Source organism: Ictidomys tridecemlineatus, chromosome 8, assembly GCF_052094955.1.
Source record: "Ictidomys tridecemlineatus isolate mIctTri1 chromosome 8, mIctTri1.hap1, whole genome shotgun sequence".
NCBI classification, from domain to species: Eukaryota; Metazoa; Chordata; class Mammalia; order Rodentia; family Sciuridae; genus Ictidomys; species Ictidomys tridecemlineatus.
Genome location: NC_135484.1, coordinates 134,671,697 through 134,697,405, shown reverse-complemented (window position 1 = coordinate 134,697,405; position 25,709 = coordinate 134,671,697). Strand labels below are relative to the sequence as shown.

The following is a 25,709-nucleotide window of genomic DNA, read 5'->3' as shown; positions in this document are numbered from 1 at the left end:
AAATTCTGTAAAGTTGGTTACTAGGCCCACCCTGTCGAGGACATTTCCAGAATCACACTTTCATTTCTCCCCAATATCATCCCGTGTGAGGAAAGGCACCATTTGTTTCAGACATGATGACATTTGGGGTCAATGTCTAATAAAATGATCTCAAATAGCTCTAATTGCTCATTGGCTTGAGGACCAATGCTCAGCATCCCACAGCACACTCAACACCTATTCCCATGCCAGTGCCCAACTCAGCCCGGGGAAATAGGCCAGAGCAAAAAAGCCAGGACTGAGTTACTGTCACCTCCAGTTTGTATCAAAAGCATGCTTCCTATGTGGCAGTGACTCCATTACTTAATAATGTTTAAAGAGCAAAATCAAGGAAAAATTGGTTGCCAGGTTTGGTGACCCATACCAGTGACTTGGGAGACTCAGGCAGGAGGATCCCATGTCCAAGGCCAGCAGAGACAACTTAGCAAGACTCTGTTTCAAAAAATAAAGGAGCTGGGGATGTAGCTCAGTGGTAAAGCATCCCCTGGGTTCAATTCTTAGTGCAGGAAAAAAAAAAAATCAAGGAAAAATTGAGTTTGTAAATTTCTTAATGAAGTAAAGCTGATAGAATGATCCCACATCTGACTTCATGTGCTCCTAAGTCTCACCAAAACTACAGTGAGGGGATCTTTAAAAATCCTAAAAGAAAAAGTCATCAACACTTTAATAAGGGAAGAACAAATGAGATAATAGCAACAGTGTGGGAGGGTGGAACGATGAGAGGAAAATCAGTGAGGAAACTGACCTACAAGGAAGGTGTCTTAAAGGCTCAGGAGGTGGCAATGGGTAGGGAAGTTTAAAAGGAGACAGAACCTCCAGGACATCCTGTCCTCCTCCTGGCCACTGGAGGATCTATGAACTGCATGAACACAGGCCTGGGCTCCATTTCATAGTCAGAAGTCAAGGTCATGCACACAGATTGATTGAAGGATGTAGGACAACTGCTCTTTTCCTGCTTGGTACCCCAGTGCAGAAAGCCATGCCGCTGTGATCTACTGGGTAAAACAAAAGTGTTTCTATGGGACTCTAAGCAGTCCAAGAGGAAAGTCCTAAAGACTGACTTTGAAGACTCCCAGCAAATGGCTCAGCAATGACCACAGTCAACATTATACCCTGGTCACATGCTCAGAGATTCCACCCTGGTCCTCAGTTTTTCATGCCTAAATTTCAGGAACAGTAAAATGAGAAATGAAAACAAACAGGAAAAGAAACACACACACACACACACACACACACACACACACACACACCAGGAAAAAAGAGGCAGCAGGAAGCAAATTTTTCAAAAACAAATATCTTCAAGGAGGTAAGATAAGCACTCATTAAAAAAAAAAAAGATTAAACACCAGCTACTGAAAAAAGAAAGAGGGGAGGGGAGAGGAAAGGGAAGGAACATTAAAGAGAACAAAAACAAGCTCTTAGAAATTTAAAACAGGATGGTAGCAATGAAGGAGTGAAAATAAAGTTGAGAAAATCTCTCAGAAACTAGAGCAAAAGATAAAAAGATGGAAAATAAAAGGGAAAGCAACAGGATATCCAAGGACTAGTTCAAGAGGGCTGGCATCCCCACCAGGAATACCAAGAAGAGGGACCAAAAAAACCCGGAATCTCCAGGTGTCTACAGGTGAACCCATGGGCTGGGTCCTACTGCCTAGGTCCAAACCTGAGCCCCACCTTATTAGCTGGGTGGTCCTAGGGGAGTTACCTCCAAGTCTTCTTGAGGATGTAAATAATGGTACTTAGCTTGTTGACTTATTGAGGATTTAAATAACTAGTTCACATGAAATGCTTAGAACCAAGTTGGTGCATATTACATTCTTAATGACAGCCATCGACTCCCCTTTCACATATATGACCTATATACAATCTGTCAACCACTTCAAATCACCTCTCACTAGCACCACTAATATCATCCTGGTCTCATCTATCACCTCCCCAAGCACTACTGAAAATCCTGATTCACCATCTTCAACCCGTACCCTCCCTCCTTCTAGTTTCAACATTGCAGCAGAAGTGTTCCTTAGGCAATTTAAGTCTGGTCTTCGCACTCTTTCACTGGCAATTCTGAGTAAAAGTGCAAGATCCAAAAGGTCCCACATGATTTGAACTCCTTCCATCTTGCCATCTACTCCTCCTCTCCAGTTACACTGGCCTCTTTACTGGATATTAAGCCTGCCAAACACCTTCCTCCCTCAGAAACTTTGCACATGCAGTTTTCTGGCATGATCTTTTCCCATGTACATGAATAGCACATTCACTTCCCTGAAAGCTCAAATACAACCTCCATAGTGGTCTACCTCTAGCTACCCCAACTGATCACACCTCCCCATCCTCTCTCTGTTCCTTGACTCATTACTTTTTCTTCAGCATAGCACTAATTGTTATTTAATAGACTAACATGAATTTTTGTTTTGTTTCATCAACAAAAATTGTTTCCAACACCAGGAGTGCTCAGCATGAAGCTGACACTTAATACTTACTGAATGAACAAATTCCCCAGAATCTGAAGGCAGGAGTTCCCAGATTGAAAGGGTTTACCAGGAAAACCACTGTGAACTTCCAAAATTTCCAGGGTCAAAGCCAGTCAATTCTATAAGCTTGCAGAAGTTACAAACAAAAGATCATGAAGAGAATGTCTTTGAGCCATCTTATAGCATCATTGGAAGACAAGTAATTTCTGACTTAGAATTTATTCCCAGCCAAACTGTCGAACAAGCCTGAGGGTGATAAAAAACCATTTTCCATCTCTCAAGGTCTGAAAACACTTCCCTCCTAGGCATCCTTGCTCCATAAAGTCACTAAAGAATGTGTGCACCCAAGCAAGGAAGAAAAAAGTACAGGATCCTGTACATGACGCAGGTAGGAGCAAAGGAAACCTCCAAAGTGACAATGAAAGGATAGTCTTGGGATGACTAAAGCTTGGCCAGTCAAAAGACTGCACGGTGGAGGCCCACAGGTTGCAAAGCCTCTGCAATGTGCTTTTTAGGCTGATGTGTTGCACCAAAGTAGTAGAATAAACCAATAAACAAGATATCACACCCAGAACACAGGGGGAAGGAAAAAAAAGCCCCAGGGTGAAGGCTGGCAGCTATTCCAGTGCAGGGGCATTCCTCAAGAAAGACCACACCAAGGGGGAAAAGAGAAGTAAGTAACCCACTAATTGAAGGGACCATCCCCATTAAAATCTACACAAAATGGTGACTGAGACAAAATTACCAATAGATACGATGAACATGAAGCTGAGGGCAATGACATGTTTAACTTCAAGAAACACAAAGTAAAATAGGAATTATTATTTAGAAATACAGGGCTGCAAGGAGGAGGTGGGTAGGAATGGGTCAGGGACTACTGGATCTTATGAATCATTTAAAACTATGAGTATGCAGTTCTTTAAAAAATTAAAATTTATTTTCAGAAAGACAGATTGACTTCTCCCAAGCTTTCCAATCTTATCTATGATGATTTACAGTATCTATCTATTGAAATGCAATGGTGACAAATATTGGTACCCACCATCCTAGGTGGGAAAAACATTTAAGAACTGAAGAGTACTTTGAAATAGTTTTATTGGCTCATAAGACCTTTGCATATAAAAAAAATACCCAAAACACTATGCAGTATTAAATCACAATTACATTTTTTTAACAATTGGAACTACCCAGAATATACATTTTTAAAGGAAAAAAATCCTACTGAACTGAATTCTGAAATGACATTATGACTTAAATACTATGACAAAATAGATAATTCCTTATAACATTAATTCATTGCACAAAGCTGCCAGATATTTTCATAAGCATAACCATTGCACAGAGTGCAAATGAACACAATTTCAACGTTACACATTTAGTTGAAGTAATCTCCTCCACCTATGGAACTCTTAAATTTCTGGCACAAAATGTTGGTCTGTTTTAACTTCCACCAGGCAACCAACTTCACAATCCAGTTACTCTTTCCCTTCAATAAAGACCATCCTTCTGCTGTCACTGCCTAAGAGTCAGCACCGCCTCTGCTTGAAGAAATCGACTCCTCTCAATTCCTCGGGCAGGTATTCCTGATCCACAGGCTCACTGTACATGGGGTTGTACTTGTAGCCTTTGCCGTAGCCCAGATCCTTCATCAGCCTGGTTGGTGCGTTCCTCAGGTGCAGGGGCACCGGGGGCAGAGGGCCCTGGTGGTTCCTCAGGCAGGCTTTGACATTATTATAAGCGCTGTACACCTCAATGGACTTTGGGGCTCTCGCGAAATAGACCACACACTGGGCCAGAAGCACCTAGGATACAGAAGGACACATTACCAAGGAGGTGCCAGAAAGGTTCTGTTTGGCAGAGTGCTTTAAGATACCTCCAGTTAACTTTTTAAAAAGATTCCCATCATTCTTTTTTATCTCCATTTTTTGCCTAGTCTGGATAACTAGAGAAGAAATCCCTATGAATGAGAGACAAGCCAGGCCAGTGCTTCTCCTTTAAAAAAAAAAAAAAGACTGAAGAACATTTTGCAAAATGAAATTTTTTTAAACCCTCAAGATATAAAACAGATGAACAGGAAGCTGCTGTTTGGGAGGCAAACCCACAAGGGCTTCCTCCTTAGCTCCTTCACAACCTTTCTGTCGCCCAGGAAGACTTTAGCACCTTCTCTGAACCCTGAGATTCCTAAGGACAGTTTGAAATAATAACTTCATCCACACCGAAGGTCTGATCTCTCTCTAGAGCCTAGAATTCTAAACAACGGAACTTCAAAGGTTGAGCCCAATCTAGCGGGCCCAATACATCAATAGTGAAGGTACCACATATATTCAAATCCACCAAAGGTTGGAACACAGGAGAAAGGAATGGATTTGTAAAGATGGGAGCTGTTTACTTTACCTCACATTCAGGCATGCCTATAAAATGACAGCCTTGGTAGGCAGCAACTGCTTGTGTTAATGCAGACGGGTCTGCCAGACCTGTCACACACACAGAGAGACAAAGGAGTTAAGTCACAACACACACTATCATCCCCACTTGTCCGCGTGTTGCCGCAACCAGAGACCATAACTGCTTATAGACTTGGTGACAAAAATAGTCCCATTTAGCAAAAGAAATGGAACTTATCACTGATCATTGATCACATTAACTTATTCAAGAAATATTTACTGAGTGATAACTGTGGTGTCCAGAACTGGCTCCTTGTGGGTAAAAATTTTATATCTAGTAGTAGGAAAAACAAGAGACTAAAACAAATACTGAGAGGACCAAAGGCCATGAAGACATTCACAAGTATGGGTACATTAAAAACAAAACATTTACAAAGGCAAAAAAAAAAAAAAAAAAAAAAAAAAGCTGTTCTTTGTCTTTAAATGGTGTCCAGAGTCTTCCATTTCTACCTCAGGAACTGTCCAACGAAAACCTCAACACCTGGCTGCAAAAGCAAATTGAAAAGTATCTCTTTTATTTCAACATTCTGAATAAACTACTCATATTCTAAAGAACATTCCCGAAGAGGAAGTAGAAAATGGTGACTTTTTAATACATTCAAAAGCACACACACACACACACACCAAGAAATAGACAACTAAGCTCCTGCAGAAAGTCTTCTCTTGCCTTTTACACATAATTCCATGACATCCTTAGGCCAAAAGAAGTCACATTCCCTCCCTCATGCCACCTGCCCCACTCCCAATATGAATTGGGGCTCTGGGACCCTCAGACACACTCACCGATGTCCTCACTGGCAAACCTCACCAGCCTCCTTGCCACATAGAGTGGGTCCTCTCCTCCCTCAAGCATGCGTGCCAGCCAGTAGAGGGAAGCATTCTGGTCCGAGCCTCGCATGGCCTTGTGCAAGGCGGAGATGCAGTTGTAGTGCTCTTCTCCTGTATACCACAGAAAGGCACCCACTCAGAGGGGTCCCCCAGCCAGCTTTGTGACAAGCTGATTTAAGGAAGGCTGCACTAACAGAGGTCCCAGGGAAGCTGAGGAGAGTGGGGTTGATGGCTATCCTCAAACTATACTAGGTGGGAGGATGCAAACCTGTAGCATGCCCCAGTGCAGTCCTCCTTGGAGGTGGGGCGCTTGTTTGGTGGCTAAGTCCTGTTCAGAGGAAGAGGATGCTACTTGAAAAACATGAAGAGGGTGTTCCCATTGAATGTGTACACACAAAGGTGAACAGGGTGGGGACATTCACTCTGAAAAGTAATCTCTACCACAGTGGATTTGCCAGAGACAAGAGGGGAGGTAGGGACAGTCTCACATTCTGACTCCATCTTATCCCCCTGCAGTCTATTTAAGGAAAACAGACCATGGGGCTGCTTGTAGCCATCAGGATGGAGAGTCAAGTGTCAAGGGCAGCTGTCATGGCCCATTTGTTCCTCAGTGTTGTTTCCAGCTGTCTTCCTGATATCTGAAGCCTGTGGTCATTTAAACCACAGCCCTGGTGTACAGACACCTGTGTGGCATGATCCCAGAGAACTGGCACTAATAGATCTCACTCTGAATGGGTAAGACTCACCCTCACCATTTGGTCTTATTCCATTTTTTGGCCTGGATTCACAAGAAAATCAAAATCAGTGAAATGTGCTTTAGAAAAAACACATAGAAAGGCAGGAAATCATAGCTCAATGATTTTTTAAATAAATAAAAGGCAGTGGTATCTGTACACATTTCACAATTTCCTGTCCATCCTTTTTTTCTTAAGTTCAGGGATAGAACATTCCCCTTATGAGAAAGAGGGGTGTTTGGGGGTGTTCTTGAGTTCTTCTAGAGAAGCACCTAGTGCTTCTCTTCATCATGAGCCCATATGAACAATAAGACTGTGTTCTTCCAGACAGTTTTCGGGCCCCAGGAACAAATCCCAGTAGCTGATCAGTCTGCTAAGACAACACTTGGTCTTCAGATGGAGATGAAAGAAAGCAACAAGAAACTCCCCTGGCCTACCAAAGGGGAAAGTCCCAAAAGGTTGATGGCAGAATCTGAGCAAATCCAGTTTTCAAGGAGGTTTGGGCAGATCAACATGTCAACATAATTGGATTTCTATAGAAAAACTGAATGTCCACTGTACCAGAGTTTCCCTAGTGAAGTCAGCTACAGACACTGGCTGGGAAAGTGTCCTAAGTGATCCTCATGGTTCTGGCTCCCTCTCACACCTGTGCTTTGCTCCTCTGTGGGCCAAAACTTAGAGGTGGGGAAGACTAGGGTAGATCTAGTCAAACACATGGGTATGGAAGGATGAAAGAAACCACCTCTAGTTCACATTCTGTCTAGTTTACACTTCCCCCAATGCAGGTTACTCATCTCCTCCAAGTTTTACTGGGTCAATGTGAGAGGTAATACCACAGGTACGTGGGCCAGAACATGGGCTCTTAGGCCAGGCAGCTTGGGCTTGAAACCTAAACTTACCAGACACTCAGCCAAGGGTATATTCCTGATCCTCTCTGTCTCAAGGTTTTCATCTTAAAAATGGGGATGCCAAGACCACTCACTTCATAGCTTGTATTAAATACATGCCTGGCACATAGCAAGCATGCACTATAGAAACACTCTATTTTAGATTCTATTATTATTCTATGCTTCTGCTTTTATTATACACTGCTTTAGAAAGTTAACACAAGCCCATATGAACAATAAGATTGTGTTCTACCAGAACACAATTGTTTATAATACTTTGATGTCAAGACATGAAAAGAAAATTTATTCTCATCTGGATACTTATTTAATTTGATGCATACCATCTGAACTATTTACTGGATCCTACTATGGGTATTATATACTAGTGAGCAACACTAAAATAATAAAAATTATGGGATAGATTCTTTTCTTATCAGTTATAAAAGTCTAAGATAACAGGTTTTCAGGGCAATGCTTCTATAATCCCTATTTATGGAACAGCCTATATGAGAACATTTCTCAAGTTCATGAATTCTATTTACACCTGTTGTGGACCCTCTGTGTAGCAGACACTCTATATAGAGCTGCATGTGGGTAGAGGGGGCTCATTGATATTAGAAAGACATAGACTGTAGAGTTCTCAAGGCTGTTGGACGTGGCATCAGGAGGCCTCCACTGCCCCCAGCTCTTCCTAAGGAAGCAAAGAGCTAGCGACAAGGTAATCCCCATGGTTCATGGTTCCCTGGGACTAGACACTTCCAAGTGTGATTCCTTGCAGGGAATGTGCTCTAGGGCAAGCTCAGTGACTGCACACAGCAAGCCTGAAATGGAAGCAGGAGCAGTGGTAAAGGAAATGATATTGGGAACCAGTCGGACCTTAATTTGAGGATCAGTTTTACCACAAGCTTTATGAGGCAAGCCGAGTTTTGTTATCTGCAAAATGAGGATATTAATAAAGTACCTTCTAAGGTTATTTGGAAAATTTCATATTACTTGGATATTAACTGATAGTCTGATTAAATATGAAAGACTGATCTAGTCAAAATGAAGCCCCCCCTTGGGACACTTAAAAAAGGGAGAAAGATCACAGCTGTTGAACCCCCAGAAGCAAGGGAGAATCCACCATGTAGTAATTCCTTCACTTTTGAAAAACTTTTATTTTGTTCTTCTCATTTTTGTTTTTGACTAAAAGCAAAGCAAAGCTCTATATCTAGATATTCAACTTTTCAGATTTGTTAAGCACTGACATGACACTCACATAAGGGAGAGATAGCCGTGTGAGAAGGCTCCTGCTGGGAGGCAGGTAAATGTCAAAATGCAGATGGGACTGTGTGTTTCACATGTCCAATGTGACCTTAGCACTGAAACCCACATTACCATCAGCTAAGGGACATAAAGGCCAAAAAGTTTCAGTCACTCTACCAAGGTTGTGTAGTGAGCACCTTTACTAAGAGACTCTGCCTGCAACCAAAGTCATTCTTAAGCCCCTCCACCCCTTCCCCAGCCAATAAGGACTCTCGTCATCAGGAAATATCAGAGATGTGGCACAGCCAACATGAGATGTGGAATGTTCAATTATCAGCTTCTTTTTCTGGGAGAACTTTTAAAGGTGTAGAAATTCTATTCCATAGTTACTGTAATATGACTATGTTCAGAGTCATACAAATGTTCCATCACAGGAGTTTAGCCTAATCTGCAGTAAGCTATCTTCATCTCTGACCTTTTTTTATAAAAAGATGCAAATGTGCTATGCTTATATTTAATACTACCCGTTCACAGATTTAATAAAAGCTGACATTATCTGTTATCTCTAAATGTGGTTCTCTGTAAACAGTTAAGTGCACACTGAAAAATTAGATTTGAATTTTTCTAAGAACCCACTACACAATAAAAGCATCAAGAGCCATATAAACTCAATGTTTAGGTTAAACTCCAAAAAGAAAGGATTTTTAAAAAATATTCTTTTAATTGTAAATGGACACAATATATTTATTTATTTTGAATAGTGCAGAGGATTGAACCCAGTACCTCACATGTGCAAGGCAAGCAGTCTACCACTGAGCCACAACCCCAGCCCCCAGAAATTAAGGATTTTTAACACTCAAGTAAAGTACTAAATAAGTCATTTATTGCAAAAGTCCTCTTGCTACTTACTGCCTTTGCAAATTACAGGAATTACTCACTATCAACTAAATACATAGGCTTTCAAAAGTGCTTGTACACCATAAGTTGCTACCAGAAAGTAATGAGAAAATATCTAACGATTTTATAAGATGAAGGAGGAGCCTGTAATTTCAAACCCCTGAACTCCTTTTGATGCCTGGCAATGAGCAGTTGTGCACACTTATTTCTCTATAGTGTTACTTTTTCTACATTCCAGTTACTCAGTTACTTACCTGCCCGGTCATATAAAATGTGGGATCGCTGAAGACCTTCCTTCACATCATTCTCAGTGATCAGAACTCTACTGGGAGAATAGGTTTGTCCACTCTTCTTACAGAACATCTTCCTAGAGCTTAACCTGGCCAGCACTGCCAGCTGCAGTCCGTTCAAGCCAGTTCGGGCATCCCCATCACTGAGATAAGCAAGAGTATCTACTGCTTTATCTTCTATAAACACGGAGGGTCTGGAACACAACCAGCATTAGTTATTGTCACTCAGGTAACACATTTCTCATTCTGCAGCATACCTTAGTGAACTTGTACTTCTAGTAAAGTCAATGAAAAAAACCACCTTAGTTCAAGGCTTTGGACCCTTGTTTTGAACTCACACAGTTAATCTGGTTAAGCACTGCTGAGATTTAAAAAGTCACAAGCATTACTGAGATCTTAAAAGTTACAAGGGCATCTCACTGGGTCCCAAGAGTTGGAAGAATACTACATTGTATCTTATGATCCACCAGGGTATCTTACTGTAAGTTCACTCATTGAAGCTTGTGTGAAACAGAAATTGAATGTCCTGGAAAGTTATAGTTGACAAGTGGACTCTCTGGTTCTGCCCTAAAGAACAGTGAACACTTTATCAGAAACATTAGCACCTCATTATAGCATATGGCAACCCACATCTGGATGACACAAAAAATGCTCAGACAACCTTCCACACAGGCAAGATTTACCATATCACATTATTAGCTCTAAAAGGGTCCAGATCAGGCAGTTCAATTCCCTCATTTTACAAACAATAAACAAGATCCTCAGTTCCCTGGACACAGCAGGACCTAGAAGTTCTCTCTAATTTTGGCCTGGAACAATTTCAGAGAGCAGTACGTCATTTCAGAGTGGGTATTACTCATACAAAATCTACCTGGGGTAGCAAAGAGGTCACTACCCTGGAAAATTATCAAAAGACTGCCAGAATTTAGTTGTGGGACTTTGAGTTAATCACCTAACCTCTCTCCAAATGTGAGAACCAAAATTTGCAAACACATTCCAAAGTCTGTATCTTCATAAACAAGATCTAACTATAATTAGTTTTCAGGTCTAATTTCCATCTTGACTATCTAACACATTTCATTACTTACAAGAGTCTTATTTCCTGATTGAGCTGCAAAAAATATAATTTTTTGAATATATAGTTCACCCATGTCATTATTATCCTTCAACTGAAAATATCTTCACAGTAATTAATAAGTTCATCAGGATTGTCCTTCCAAATCAGCTACTTGGAAAACAACACACAGTGGTTGTACACCATAAGTTATACAACAAGTGCCAACTGGAATGGGCTAAGGGAGGGTTCTGGAGCAGAATCCAGCTTGTATGCTGGGGTCAACATAAAATTTCTAATACAGAATTTCTTCTCCTACACCCACCTACAACTTTGCCTGGAAAACAACCTGAGTAACCTCAATCTGCATTTCACTCAAAGATGTGTCTCTAATGTCATGAAGACTATCCCATCGCATTCCCTTACCTACTAACAGTGACCAGGATTTAGTTACTCACTGTGGGCCTCATCACATATAAGATACCTGGCTTGACTTAACTTTCTAAAAGAACACTGTCTCCTCAGACTCAAGAAAACTGTCTGGCCTCAGACCCTTAGGTATAGCCCAGAAACTCATCTCCCTTCCTTCTGAGAGCATCATCTTCTCAGCAGTGAACTCAACAGATCATCCAAAACATATTACCAGGATCATATTATTGGCACTTTGGAAAGTCGATGGATCATTTCTCAACCAGAAGCTGGATTTTCTGAAAGATGATTTAGAAGAAAACAATAGAGCATATACTAAAGAGGTAGAAAGGAGGAACCAGCATCAAAGAGGCCCAGTAGCCTATGATGTCTCTAAGATCAAGGGCATAGTACCTGGGGCGAGTGTGGGGGTAAAACTGACCGAACACCTCTTTTCCACTTCCTTGGGAAGCTTCCTAGCAACAAAAAGTTTTCAGGACAACTGAGGGAAGAAAAGGAGTAAAAGTAGGAGCCCTAATCAGTTCCAACATACTGAACTATTCTATATCCCACACCATGAGTTGGGTTGCTCATTCCTGTGTCATCTCTCCACCCTCACTAAATGTTGAGCACATGGACAGGAATAAGGTTCCACTAGTTCTTTGTATTTCTAGTGCCTGGTAGATAACGGATATTCAATTACTGCACAGTGAATAGGCTAACTTCAATTTTCTCATTATTTCAGAGTAATATTTTTTAATTTAAAAGAAATCATATAAAAATATAGAAAACAAAACAGAATCCTACTTTCATCACCTTAGACAATAACCAGTATGATGATGACATTTATTTAATTTTCTTTATGATTCAACCAGCCATGCAACCACTAACCTTACATGTAATTTTTAAAGCAAAATTTAGACCACACTATGAACAGTTTCACGTTCCTAAAAATTTAATAATGGTTTGAAAAACAAGCTACTCAAACTTCTGAATTTTCCTATTTTAAAAATAGTCAAAGAGAGAAAAATCACTACTGCTAGACTATCCTAAAATTAGTATTTTGGTATATATCTCTTTTCTATGAATTAGTCCATTTTTGCTCCATAGATTTATAAATAGCATGCTGTGAATAAGGCTTTGAAAATGGACATGTATTTGTCTAATTGGGAAATACGGTCCTTTGATTTGTACTCCTAAACAAAGTATAAATCATTCTGTTGTTTTGGTTTGCACTCATGGGAATGAAGTTGCTGCCACAACAAAAGCCACCCAAGCTCCCGCCACTCCCTTCTTCCCCTTGGGTATCATCCACAGTTCAAAGTTCATCCCATCCAAAATGAATTTCTCATCAACTGTTCAAGGAATAAAAGGGGGCACTCACTGCACTCACAATAGTCATGTAAAGAAATTACAAAATGGAAATTCACTGTTATAAACACCATGCATGAAGGGGTATGATTTAACTACCATCTAATATGTCCTAAATCCCTCTTTATTTTAAATTCTGAAAAGTAGTAATAAAATACAATAAAATACTCTGAGATCTTAGAATGGGACAGAGATGACAGAACTAAAGTTAATCATTGATATTTGCAAAACCACTCAGCAAACAGTAACTACGAAATTATCTTGAGACAAACAGTAACTATTAAATTATCTTGAGAGAGTTTCTCTAGGTTAGAGAATTTAACGTTATTTTTAAATTTAAGTATAAACTTACAAAATATTCTGCATTTGGAAATAACCTTCAAAGGTAGCATAGAATTAAATGAGATGAAATCTACTTTGGGGATAGTGTCCAAACTTTCATAGCATCCTACAAAGAAATAAGCAATAGACAGTAAATTATGTTGTTATAAGGTAGTAAAAACCCTTTTCATAATGAGAGGAAAAGATTATATTCTGGTTAATACAATTTAGAGATGAAACACAGAGCTAAGTACAGAGAAACACTCTGATCTTAACAGAATATGGAAAGCTTCTTCCTCCTTCCCCTTTCTTTTCCAGTGGCCTGGATCCTGCAGTGTTCTTCTGGTAAAGGATATTGGGATTTGGAGAATACTATTTATATGGTTGGATGTTTAGGTAGGAGGAGTAAAGAAAGTGAAAATGTCCCTGTTATTTCACCGCAGAACAAAAGAATAAGATGGGTTTATTAAGCTCTCCCTCCCTAAATTATAAAACAAACTCCTTGAATTTCTTCACTAAGGAAACTGAACATTATATGGTCAGTGTAACAACTGCTAAAAAGTGGTTCTCAACCAGGGATACACGCATCAGATTAGAGAACTTTCCTCAAATACAGATGTGGATACCATACTATTGATTTACTGATTCCTAAAACTCCAGGGTCAGACCCCAGGCACAAAATACATCCCAAATAAGTGTGATATGCATATCTGGTTAAAAGGCATACCTGCTACATTTTAGGTGGGATCTTTTGTACTGACTCCTTTACAAATTAATACAGAGTTGCCCTTAAATAAAAAACATACAGAGAAAGGTTAGGATGGTAATGTTCACTGTCAGCATTCATACCCTTTCACCTTGGTATCTAGGATCCTTCCAGCAACTGAGGTTGCTTAATAATTGGCAACATTCCTTTAAAATTGGTTCCATGTCATTCAAGCTGAATGATCGTGAGCATATTTCTTAACCTTGTTCTGCCTCAGTTTCCTCTTCTAATAAAAAAAAAGCTGATACCTAATTTGCAAAGCTATACTGAGGATTAATCAAGACATGCAGAATGCTCAAGAGTACTGTCTACCACATCAGGAGTACTCCATAAATGTTAGCTATTGTTATTATCATTTGAATTAGATATTCAATAGCATGCTCTCTAGAATTGTAAATCTTCAAAGCAGAGCCCCAAACTCTGATGTTTCCATGATAACCTGAGTTAAACTGAAACAAAACTTACTTTCTTCATAAAGACAGACATACATTTCACAGATAATGTCATCTTTTTCTATAATCCTATGTCTTTCCAAATTATATACCACATACCTGGCAGGGTTCTACAAAGGGTTGAATAGTAACCCTCAAAAGATGTTAAGTCCTAATCCTTGGAACCCATGGATGTAACCTTATTTGAAAATAGGGTCTTTGCAGATATGAGAATCTCAAGATGAAACCACCCTGGATTTAGGGTGTATCTTAAATCCAATGACAAATATTCGTATAAGAGGAAAAGAAGACACAAGGACATAGAGGTCATATGAAGATGGAAGCAGAGATGGCAACCAGAAGTTAAGGGATGCTAGGAGATACCAGATGCTGGAAGGAAGCCTCTGGAGGGTTATGGCCCGGCTGACACCTTGATTTTGGTCCTAACTTCCAGAACCAGGAGAGTTAAGTTCTGTTGTTCTAAGCCAGTCAGTTTGTGGTACAGCAACCACAGCAAACTAATATAAGGTTGCTATTTTTTTTTTGTATCAGGTAGTGAACCCAGGGGCAATTAACCACTGAATCACATCCCCAGTCCTTTTTATTTATTTACTTTTTAAATTTTGAGACAGTGTCTCATTAAGTTGCTTAGGCCTCACTAAATTCCCGAGGCTGGCTTTAAATTCATGATCCTCCTGCCTCAACCTCCCAAATTGCTGGGATTACAGGCATGTGCCACCGTACCTAGCTCATTGCTGATGTTTTTAAAAGTACCATTTTAACTTATATTTTTCTTTATATTAACATTTTTTGAAGTTATAGATTAACAGAATACTTTTATTTTATTTGTTTATTTTTATGTGGTGCTAAGGATTGAACCCAGTGCCTCACACATGCTACGCAAGCGCTCTGCCACTGAGCTGCAGCCCCAGCCCCCCAAATTTTTCTTTTTATTAATATTTTTCTTTAGATTAACACAATTATACTGGCATACTTATTTACCTTATAGTAAAATATTTTTACAAAAAATTATTAAAATCTATTCTATACCCACAATCCACTCTGGACAGTATCTTCTATGCCAGTGTTCTATCATCTTTTTTTTCTATTCTGCAGCAGAAAAGATTACTTTAGAGGTAGGCAAAACAATTTAAACCTTTGTTGAAAAAATAAACAATGTAAAAAACTCTATAGTTATCTTGTTTGAGGGCTCCTCTCTCCAGATGATTAAAGAAAAGCCCCATCTAAGAGACAAACCCCAGCACCCTATGAAGGGATAAATGCTACTTCAATTTGGACCTGCGTATCTATAGAGCCAAAAGGGCAATTATGGCTTCTCACTTCACCCTCTTCATGTCCACAGAGATGTGTTTCTCTGGACCACAAACAAATTACTTCTTCAGAAGGGAAGTTCTGAATATGTTTGTGTCCTAGGATCTGGGAACCTACAATTCTTACTGCGGCAAGTAGTGCAGAATGATTAAATGCTGCTTTACTTTTTCATCTTCAGCATCATAAGCTCCTCATACCAGAGACCATAGGTTTTTGTTTTTTTTTTTCCTGCCTCCAAAATTAACCCAGCTTAGATAGCACACTTCACTTCATCATGTGACCAAATTCTTTGAGAGCAAAATACATGGAAACTGTTGATTAGCCAAACAAACCAGAGAACTGTGGCACAGATAAGGAGCGTTATTTCATCTGGTTAAATTCTGCTTGCCCTTCAAAACTTAACTCAGCATCTCCTCATCCAGGAGGTAAAATGTTTGCTTTCGAATATTTTAGACATCTCTTCTCTATACCACCCCCCATGGCACTATAAGCCGATTTACTCACCTGGCCTTTATCATGTTCTCTACAGGCACATTAATGTACTTTTCAACACCCAGCCATGCCTAGCAAATACAGAAACTTTGAATTATACTGAATAAATAAATATAGAAGGGAAATTTTTTTCAAAAGAACACATGGGCTAGAGATGTATCTTAGTCGTAAAGTGCACACTTAGCATGTGTGAGGTCTTTGTTCAATCCCCAGCAATCCTGACAAAAAAGAATATTTTTATCTCACTATAATGGGAATGAACATGTGTATAACTGTCTTAAGAACTCACAATCTTATAATTCCTCAAGTACAATCAAGAATAGTCAAGTAGCAGCTTTATTAGTTTTGGAATCAGTACCCTGCTCACCTCTTCTCACACAAAGTCTTCAAAAGCCTAGGATTTCTCTGTACATGTTTTAGTTGCTATCTAGGGCACCAAAACATGACATAAGAATACAAATGCACACTCATAGCTTCTCCGAAAGAGAAAGTAATTATGAGGGGGAGGGGTTAAGAGTCTTTTCTTACAGCTAGATTAGTGTAACCAAATCTGATTTATCTGCACAAAGCTGAATATGCAGCTGATGCCAATCCATAGGGATTTGAAAGTACAATTTTACCTATAATAACTGAAAGACAACACAATCCACTGCTAATTGTCCATGATAATCAGGAAGGCAGATACTTCTTTCAGAAAAATCACTTATAATGTATTTTTTCTTTGGTCTATGACATCTCCCAACTTCTTATCAGAATTGCTAACAAACAGATCAATTAATGGATCTAAGCTTAATTTGCTTTCATTAAACTATGCTTGCTGATACTAAAAAGTTATAAGCATAAAAAAAAGTTCTTGATACATGGGCAACTATTCCCAATGCAACTACTTTTCTCATATTGAAGGTAGGGTTTATTTATCATCAACCATTTACCAAGAGCATAATATACGCTAAACATAGTGCTACAAATATAAACAAGGACAAATTTCTATCTTCCCATCTCTCCAAAGAAGGCAGGGGACATGGAAAGCAATTAAGAGTGAAAGGAAGTCATAACTAGGATCAGTTCTACACGAATGACAAGGGAAAAGGTTTTCTGACTGCTATACAATTTTAGCAGATTCAGAATAACTGATTCATTGTTATATCTCTTTCAGTTTCAGCAACTCAAAGAAATCTTAATTCTTTCACTGGATCCTCTTAAACTTTAAAATGCTTGGAAGTCACTTGGAAATTTTTTAAAATATAGAAATCCTTTTTATGAGGATGAGCTCTATATCTCTACTGACCTTCTCAATTTACTTAAATTATGGCACAGCAGTTACTGAAGAGACGGGAAAACTTGAAGTTCTCTGAATAACTCAATCCCATGAAATGATGAAATAAAATAAAAACTACCCTATGTAAATGAAAATTGTAGATACATCATAACCAGTATGCAAAAAAAAACCCAAAAAAACACAAAAAAAATGTTAAAAAAAAATTTGCCTTTCTTTTTCAATTTGTCTTTCAAACACTGATGAGAGTCTATTACTGTAATTTTAATTAAAAAAAGCTAAAGAGTTGGCCCTTCATATCCATGGGTTCTGAATCCTCAAATCCAACAAATCTTGGAGATATTTTTTAAAATGTACCTGTATTAAACATGTTCAGACTTTTCTCTTCTCATTATTCCCCAAACAATATAGAATAACATCTATCTGCACAACATTTATATTGTATTAGGTATTATAAATAACCTAGAAGGGTTGAGAGTGTAATTCAGTGATTCACACACTGGGTTCAATCTCCAGCATTGCAAAATAATTTTAAAACATTTTTTTTAAAGTAATCTAAAGAAGAGTTAAAGTATATAGTAGGATGTGTGTATGTTTTATGAAAATACTAACCATTTTTACATAAAAGATTTGAGCATCTATGAATTTTGGTATCTGCAGGGGGATCCTGTAACCAATTCCCTGCAGATGCTGAGACAACTGTACTAGATACAATAAAGTGGCAAAATACCACTGAAACTCTTACAAGTGTCCAGCCCACAAAGGGCTCCTGAATATGAGCACATCTGATGGATACCAGCAGGTCCATATTTTATAGCCACAGTTGTATCGGCCATTCCATCACAACTACACTACAAAATGAAGTGACTTCATTCTGCCCAGGAGTCCATGGCCAAATGTTTCAAGGCTTTCATATGACACAGCCACATCTGAGGCAGGAGCAAATGGGAGAGACAAGACACATAGGGAGAGACTGTTGAAACCTAAACCATGAATCTACAACTATGCCTTGTACTTTAATCCTCACAGAAAAGTGGCTCCAGAACTTGGCCTCAGGGCAACAGGAGCAGCTGTGTAGTCCAAGCATAAGGAGGTGGGTAATAGCCTCTCCTCTGACCGCATTACGCTTCATTGCATTAGTTTAGCCAACACATACACAAATACTTCTGAAGAATATGTTCTACTACAAATAAATAAAATCTCTTACCCAAGAAATAAAACTGATTATCCATAATACATATGCCCTGTGTATTAATAAACTAACATGGTGTTCATGATGCAGAAACTGATTGCTAACAGGAACAAAACAGCTTCTGATATGTCGATTTCAGTTAAAATTCCTTTACTTTCATGGAATGAAATGAGTTTGGCTTTTTGAGTGTGAAAAATTAAGTAATTATATGGCTACAGTTACATTTTTACTTTTAAAAAATAATAACAAATTGCAAGGAAAAAAGGAAATTTGAATCTAGCAGAACCTCCAAAGTTTTGAAAGTAGGTGCAAGATGTATATATCTATTTGTTCCATTAAATGAAGGACAAAATCTTTTTAATCAACAAAGTTTTCTATAGTCTTCCAAGCTTTTAAAACAGTGAGCTAGGAAAAGAACCCTTACTACAAAACAAACACCCAAGAACAAAGCAATATTAAAGCCTAAACAATTATGGATATACCCTGTGAGGCTAGGAAATACATCTTAAAAGAAAGGGTACGTTTATAGAGATACTCTTAGTATGATATAAACACTTCTCTTCCTTTTTTTTTTTTTTTTTTTGCCCCCCTTACTGGCAGATCAACATTCTTCTTGGTCCCCACCTCTCTCCTGGCTGAGACCCAGCCCTTTCTGGCCCCCTGCCAAGAGATTCTCTGGGAAGTATGAGTCCCCAGGATACTTCACACTGACAACTTACTCAGAGCTGCTGTTGCTGCTGTGGCTCAGAGGGTCAGTGGGACGGCTAGAGTCTAGGACATGAATTCCCAGTGAGTTGATTGCTCTCATTAAAATAGTCACCATTGCCTCTACTGGAAGTTTCTCAAGAACAATCACTCGACAGCGGCTCAGAAGAGCTGCATTGACCTGGAAGGAAGGGTTTTCAGTGGTGGCCCCAATCAGGGTGATCGTCCCACATTCCACGTGAGGAAGGAAAGTATCCTAATCATGGGAGGAAAACAGAAGACAGTGATTCCAGTCAATAGCCAGTTGAGGAATCCTACGTAAGTTAACTATCCATTTTCTCACTTTTCTAATTTTACTTTTACAGCATGTACACTAAGTATGGATAAAATACTCGTGGAAAGTACAACTCTGTTTTTAAGTCCAAAACTTAAAAATCAGTGGGATGCTAGAGTCTAAAGCTGGTCTCTACCTGGTAGAATTCTAATACAGATTTAACATAAAAAAATTCTCTACTTATAAAAGTATGGCTGAATTGACATATGCTTTATTATATCAACTATTTATTTACAGCAAAGAAAGAAAATAGGAAAACATTAATATTTCCAAAATCCTCTTCCACTGTGGGACTCAGATTTTCTTCCTAATAAGCTTGGTGAATATATAACCACCAGACACTGTCTTACACAGAAACACTGAGATGTGTCAATGTCCCATATGAAACTTGAAAAGCTAGTATCTAGACAAAACTCTAAAAGGTCTACTACTCAAAAGACTGGGGGGCAGAAAACATTTTTGGATTTTGTGAAATATTTCTAATTATAAGTAAAAAGCTATAACAACATAAGTCAGGAAAAAGTATGCCTGGAAAATATTTTCATGTCTATTCAGAAAAAAAGTGGCTTTGTTATAAAAATAAATTGTAACTTTTTAATTCTAAAATCCATTGAAATAAGTAGTAATCTTACATGTGGAAAAATAAGATTATGCACCCCAATTTGAATCAAATGTATGATATATCAAGATCATTGTAATGTTTTGAGCAACTAATAAAAAAATTAAAAAAAAAATAGTAATCTTGATCAAGGGGACTCGGTGACAGCCTAAAGGCACAAAAAACTACTCTTTCATTTTGAAAATAAAAATATAAAGACAAAAAAAGGGACAATGATCTTAAAATCAAATTTGTCTACAATGATTCCTAATACTTTAGATTAAATTTTCTTAAATTAAAAACTGGATCCAAAATGGCTTTTCTGATATGGATAGCTTAGGGATACACTAATCATATATCAGATATCATTTTCTTGTTTTCAAAACATAGTAAGAAAAAGCATGGGGATACAGGGTGGAAGGAGATGGGTTGACAAGCCTATGCTTCTTCATAGACAGTTAATAATGGTAACATTCCCTAGCATTTGTATAGTATTTTATACTTTCAAAAGTGATCTGATACTTTTTATTTTACTTGATGTACACAGTGACCAAAAGAGAAAAGAAATTAATATACCTGCTGAGATTTATTGAACCGATGAATCTCATCAATAAAAAGGATGGTTTTCCTTTTGAAAAAGCTCTTTTCATTTTGAGCTTGTTTAATGACATCTCGAACATCATTTGTCTTGGCATTTGTTGCAGACAATGTCACAAACCTTATGCTATGTTTCTTGCTGTTGTTGGCTATGATATGAGCCAGGGTGGTCTAGAAAAGACAATACACACAGTTTGAAAAGCTAATCAGAGAGGACAGCACTCATGGGTACTACAAGCAGCATGAGCATTACCAAGCAAGTTGAACTCTTAAGAATGCTCAAAGACACAGACACCATTTGAAAAAACAGAGCCAAGTCTTAAATTAAAAATAAATAAATAAATAAACCAACATTCAAATAAAACAGGAAAGTAGCTAAAACTTAGGCTAATCCTGACCTTTTTTTCTTTGTACCTTGCCCCTTTTGATCCCTGTTTTGGGGACTCTTAAGATCTTTGGAATCTGAGTAAAGAGCAGCTGTCTAGATTTAGAAGAGCCTGGGTGACAGCTGTGACCCCTTACCAAAGGAAAGAGAAAATTCTCCCTCCTCCAGTCAAAAGTATTACAGCTGAAGAACTAGGTATAGAACTGATCCCAGAACTACAACTAGTGGTAGCTCAATGAAGTGGTTGAGAAAAGCAAAGTGAAAGAGTCGTTGAGTTGAGAGACCACTGACAAAACACTTAGTATCTGAGGTGAATGCATACCATTTCTGAATGTCTACTCTGGACAGTAACAACAGCATTGATACAGTTAGCACTTACCAGAAAGCAAAGGAAAGCTCCAAGTAAAGTGTTGTTCATTTAGTATCTGGCACTTACTGGGTGCTCAATAAATATGTATATGCTATTATAAGTATTGTTGTTGTTAGCACTTTAGTACTAAGAATGGGAATAAAGAAAAAGAGAAGAGTGTTTAATTAAAGGGACAAATTTGCTCCTGACTGGAAAAGTGGCATTTATTTTCTGAAAGTTGTACTGCACATTAGACACTGTGGGCTTCTTTACCAAATTCCAGCCAACCTGCATCTTGGAATCAAGCTCTTATGTCACATAGGCTTGGAGTTGATCACCAATTACCTTACTGAGCAGCCTGGCCCAGTAAATCTCTTGCACTAAAATCTTCTATGACTCACTCATCTCCTTGAAGACCTTTTTCTTGCTGTCTGGGACCTTTAATTACTGATAATCCCTTCTCATGATCTGATGTAAAAATTTAACAATTACTAAAAATGTTACTGCTCTACCCTCTAAGTGGTCTAACAACTAAATGGGGAGATTTATCAACGATTCTACCATCATCATAAAATGTATCTGGAGGCTGGTACTGTAGGTCAGTAATAGAGCATATGCTTACATGCCAAGGCCCAAAAAACAATGTTATTTGAAATACATTTGCCTGGCCAAAGGGAAAGCATGATACAAATAAGACACAAAAAGAGCAAGTTGCATTCCAGGAACTGGAGTAATGACAGGTGTGGTTGTGTGAGATGAAGCTTGAAAGAAAAATCAGGAATATCCTGCATAAGAAGGCGTCTGAACCTCAAAACTAGGAGACCTCTTCTGATTCCCAAATTCTACCTGTCATTCACTGGTACTCATTATCCTCAAGCACCTCTTAGCTTCTCTTTTACCAGGACTACCGCATTCATAACTTTTTTCTCAAATGTTCTTCCAATGACGTGTTCTCTAGACCCACAATATCCATCGCCCTCGCCCCCTCCCGCCTCTTCCTCCTCCTGCGCCCTCCTCTGCACTACTGCTTATCCCTAATGAAGGTACATGGAATCGAACACCAAAGGCACTGATGCTTTTTCTCTTAAACAGTATAAGCAAAGCAATATAAGCAAAGCATTATAAGCATAGTTATGGAAATTCTTGGTGAAAATGATATGCAGAGAGAAGAAAGTTTTTCATATTTGCTCTGAAAATCACTGTCAAACCAACAACTAGTGGAAGGGAAAGGAAGCACAACAGAAATTTAAAAATTTAATTACTTTTTCAGAGCCGAACCCATATACATACAAGTGTAATATAGAAATGTCCCTTCACAATTTTTGTTGCATGCTGTTTCCTAAAGAATTGGGTCACTAAAAATCAGGAGGCAGGGGAGCTGATGCAACATGAAGAGAACTCCAATCCGAGTCCCACTCTTGCTGTGAACCTAGAAATTCGTAGACATCTTCCTTCTGAAAACGTCCAGCAAATGTGTCTTTAAGAATCTGGTGCGTGTTACTTTTTCACGCCCATCATAGACGCCACTTGTGGACCTAGCAGTGCCCTAACTCAGACAGCACCTGAGGCCCCTAGGCCACGCCATCCCCGAGCCGGGCGAGTTCCTGGAGGACATAACCCACAGCCCGCTGACCGTTAGCGCCATCCACGCGCCGGGAGCGCGGCCAGGACGGCACTCACCTTGCCGCAGCCCGGCGGTCCCCACAGGATGAGCGAGGGGATTTCGTTGGTCTCCAGGAGCGAGCGCAGCAGGGTCTCCTGCCCCACCGCCCGGCTCTGCCCGATGTAGTCCTGCAGCGCGTCAGGTCGCATCTTGTCCGCCAGCGGCTTGCCCTCCAGCATCTGCCGGATTTCCTCCGCCGCCAGCGCCCGCGAATGCGGGCGGCCCCCGCCGCTGGCCCCGAAGGCGGCGTCTGCGGCGTCCGCGTCCCAGTGCCCCGGGTCGTCCTCGCCGTCCGCGTCCGCGTCGCCATCGCCGTCGCCCCCCGCCTCTTCCTCCTCCTGCGCCTCCGCTTCGTCCCAGCTGCGCGGAGACGCGCTCCCCGCCGCTGCGGCCGCGGCAGCCGGCCTCTTGCCCGCCCCCTTCCTCGCGGGGCTGCTGGAACGGGCCACCGGGAAGTCGGGGATCAGGCGGGCGCCACTGGGCGTGGGCGGCGCATCGTAGCTCTCCCGGCTCTCGGTCTCACCACCGTCGTCGCCCTCCTCGCCCTCGCCCTCGCTGCTCTCTGCCGCCGTCGGGGTGGCCGGTTGCTTCAGCGCCGAGCTCTCCGACAGCCGCCGCCGCTTGGCGCCAGGTGGCGAGGGCCCTTTGGCCCGCTCCCCGGCGCGGTGCGGCCCGGCCGCAGGCTCCGCGTGCCCCGCGGGGTGGAGCAGCAGGCAGCGGTCCAGGTGTGAGTTGATGTGCGCGGCGGGCATCATCTGCTGGCACACGGGGCACTGCACCTGGTGCAGCTGCGATAGAAAGGGGTCGTCTTCCGGCCCGCTCACCTCCATGGCGGCCGTCGCCCTCCCCGGCGCCCGGCGCGGCCGCACCTGCCCCTGAGAACGCCGAGGCCTCAGATGCCCGCCGCTAGGCCCCGTGCCGCGCGACCCTCGATCGGGGAGGCGGCAGAACGCGCACGGGCCGAGGGAGGGCGCCGCTCATGCCTCACGTCCGGAGCTCCCGCATCGGCCCGCCCTTGGCCGGCCGCTGGTAACGCCTCTCGCGGCGCGTCGGGATGTGTAGTCCACGACCGTTTGTCCCGCCGGGGACATCGCCTCGCGTGGCCCTTCGGGAAATGTAGTCCAGGGCTGCTTACCCAGATGCAGGCTATACCTCGCGCAGCACGTTGGGAAATGTAGTCCTCTACCGTTAGCCCCAGCCGCTGCTCGTTTACTTCCGGCTCCGCGAACCGCCTTTGTGAGGGGTGTCTCTAGGGCTGTTGTGGTGCGCCTGCGCAAGACTGCGCTGTGGCGGAAGCGGCGTTCCTTTGGCCCTTTGAGGCGCGGGAAGCCCGGGGGCATTCTGAAGTAGATTAGTGTCTGGGGTCATGGGGGTGGCGCATTGCAGGCTTTTTATGCTTCGGAAGCGGAGCCTGTCCGTGGGAGGTTACGGAAGTTGTTTGTAGAGAACCGGAAATGGGGCGGGGGGGGGAGGGACCCAAATATTGCCCATAGAAAACTGGAGAAAGAAACTGAACAGCAGAAAAAAACTTATATGCACGGGTGATTTTAAAAAGTTCACCCCAGTAGGAGTCAAAGAAATGCAAATAAAGGTGCTTCCCTACCCTATTAGATTTGTTAGTTTTTTAGCAACAAATTTGCAATTTAATTGCAAGTTGGAAACTAACTCGAGCATTCTAACTCCCACTACAACAAAGTAATGACTGGTGTGACTGCTTGGATCTGGAATGTGCAGTATCTGAAATGTGTGATCCCCAAAGCAGCAAGATACAGGAGGTGGGCTTTTAGGCAATGATTAAGGCTGTTCCTCCCTGGCTGGTTCCGTGACATACCCCGCCCCCCCCCCCCAGGCTGCCCTGAGCTGGGCAGCTTTCCACTGCCAAGCCCTTGCATCATGATGTTCTGCCTCACCACTGGCCGAAAGCAATGGAGTCAGCTGACCAGGCATTTTAAGTCCCAAATAAACCTTCTAAATTGTTCTTGTCAGGTATTTTGGTCACAGCGACTGCAAAGGTAATAGAAGAGCTTTTTAAAATTACAGTGTATGCACACATAAAAAATAAAAAGCTGATTAAAATGTAAGTTGCAGTATTCTACATCTTTCAAAGTACTACAATTTCCTGTGATTTTGAATTGTTTTTCTGTAAACCTACCCTTCTGAAAAAAATATCTTTCTTGGGTGGGGTGTCAGGCTATGTTGCTTAGATTTGCCTTAAACTTGCAGTCCTCTTTCCTCAGTCTCCTTGACTAAAGAAAAAAATGTATCTTAATATGCGTTAAAAAATATATCTTAAACATGTATCTTGAACATGCATTTTGGTGGGGGAAATACTAGGGGTTGAAACTAGAGGTACTTTATTGAGTCACATCCCCAGGTTTGTTTGTTTATATTTCTAGTTAGGTTCTTGCTAAGTTACTGAGAGTCTTGCTGAATTGCTGATGCTGACCTTGAACTTCTTATCCTCCTGCCTCCATCTCTTGAGTTGCTGAGATTTCAGACATGCCACCATGCACAGCTTAAACATGCATTTTTGGTAATCAGAAAAAATTAAATGAGGGGCTGTGGCTCAGTGGTAGAGCACTCACCTAGCAGGTGTGAGG

General features: G+C 40.8%; 1 protein-coding gene across 4 annotated transcripts; it reads right to left on the bottom strand.

Moving 5' to 3' along the window:
• Positions 1–3,420: 3,420 nt before the first annotated feature.
• Wrnip1 (WRN helicase interacting protein 1) lies at positions 3,421–24,204 on the bottom strand. Of its 4 annotated transcripts, none has more exons than XM_005335162.3 (7): positions 23,127–24,199; positions 20,692–20,883; positions 19,198–19,439; positions 9,800–10,029; positions 5,738–5,893; positions 4,905–4,984; positions 3,421–4,312 (listed from the first exon to the last, which is right to left on the bottom strand). In XM_005335162.3, the coding sequence occupies exons 1-7, from the start codon at positions 23,937–23,939 to the stop codon at positions 4,037–4,039; spliced, it is 1,989 nt and encodes a 662-aa protein (XP_005335219.1). In that variant the 5' UTR covers positions 23,940–24,199; the 3' UTR covers positions 3,421–4,036. The 4 variants fall into 4 exon arrangements, 3 of the variants coding, with proteins under 3 accessions (XP_005335219.1, XP_040138127.1, XP_013218257.1); XR_013425331.1 differs by having other exon boundaries at positions 4,269–4,312; positions 5,175–5,893; positions 23,127–24,203; XM_040282193.2 differs by lacking the exon at positions 4,905–4,984 and having other exon boundaries at positions 4,121–4,312; positions 23,127–24,204.
• Between the last annotated feature and the right edge of the window lie 1,505 nt (positions 24,205–25,709).

Excerpts from the sequence above, each read along its gene's own strand:
- Wrnip1 (XM_005335162.3), bottom strand. The coding sequence starts at position 23,939 with ATGGAGGTGAGCGGGCCGGAAGACGACCCCTTTCTATCGCAGCTGCAC. Across the intron at positions 19,440-20,691 it reads GGTTCAATAAATCTCAGCAG|GATACTTTCCTTCCTCACGT; the intron begins GTATATTAATTT and ends TCCCATGATTAG. Across the intron at positions 4,985-5,737 it reads GTTTGCCAGTGAGGACATCG|GTCTGGCAGACCCGTCTGCA; the intron begins GTGAGTGTGTCT and ends TGTGTGTGACAG.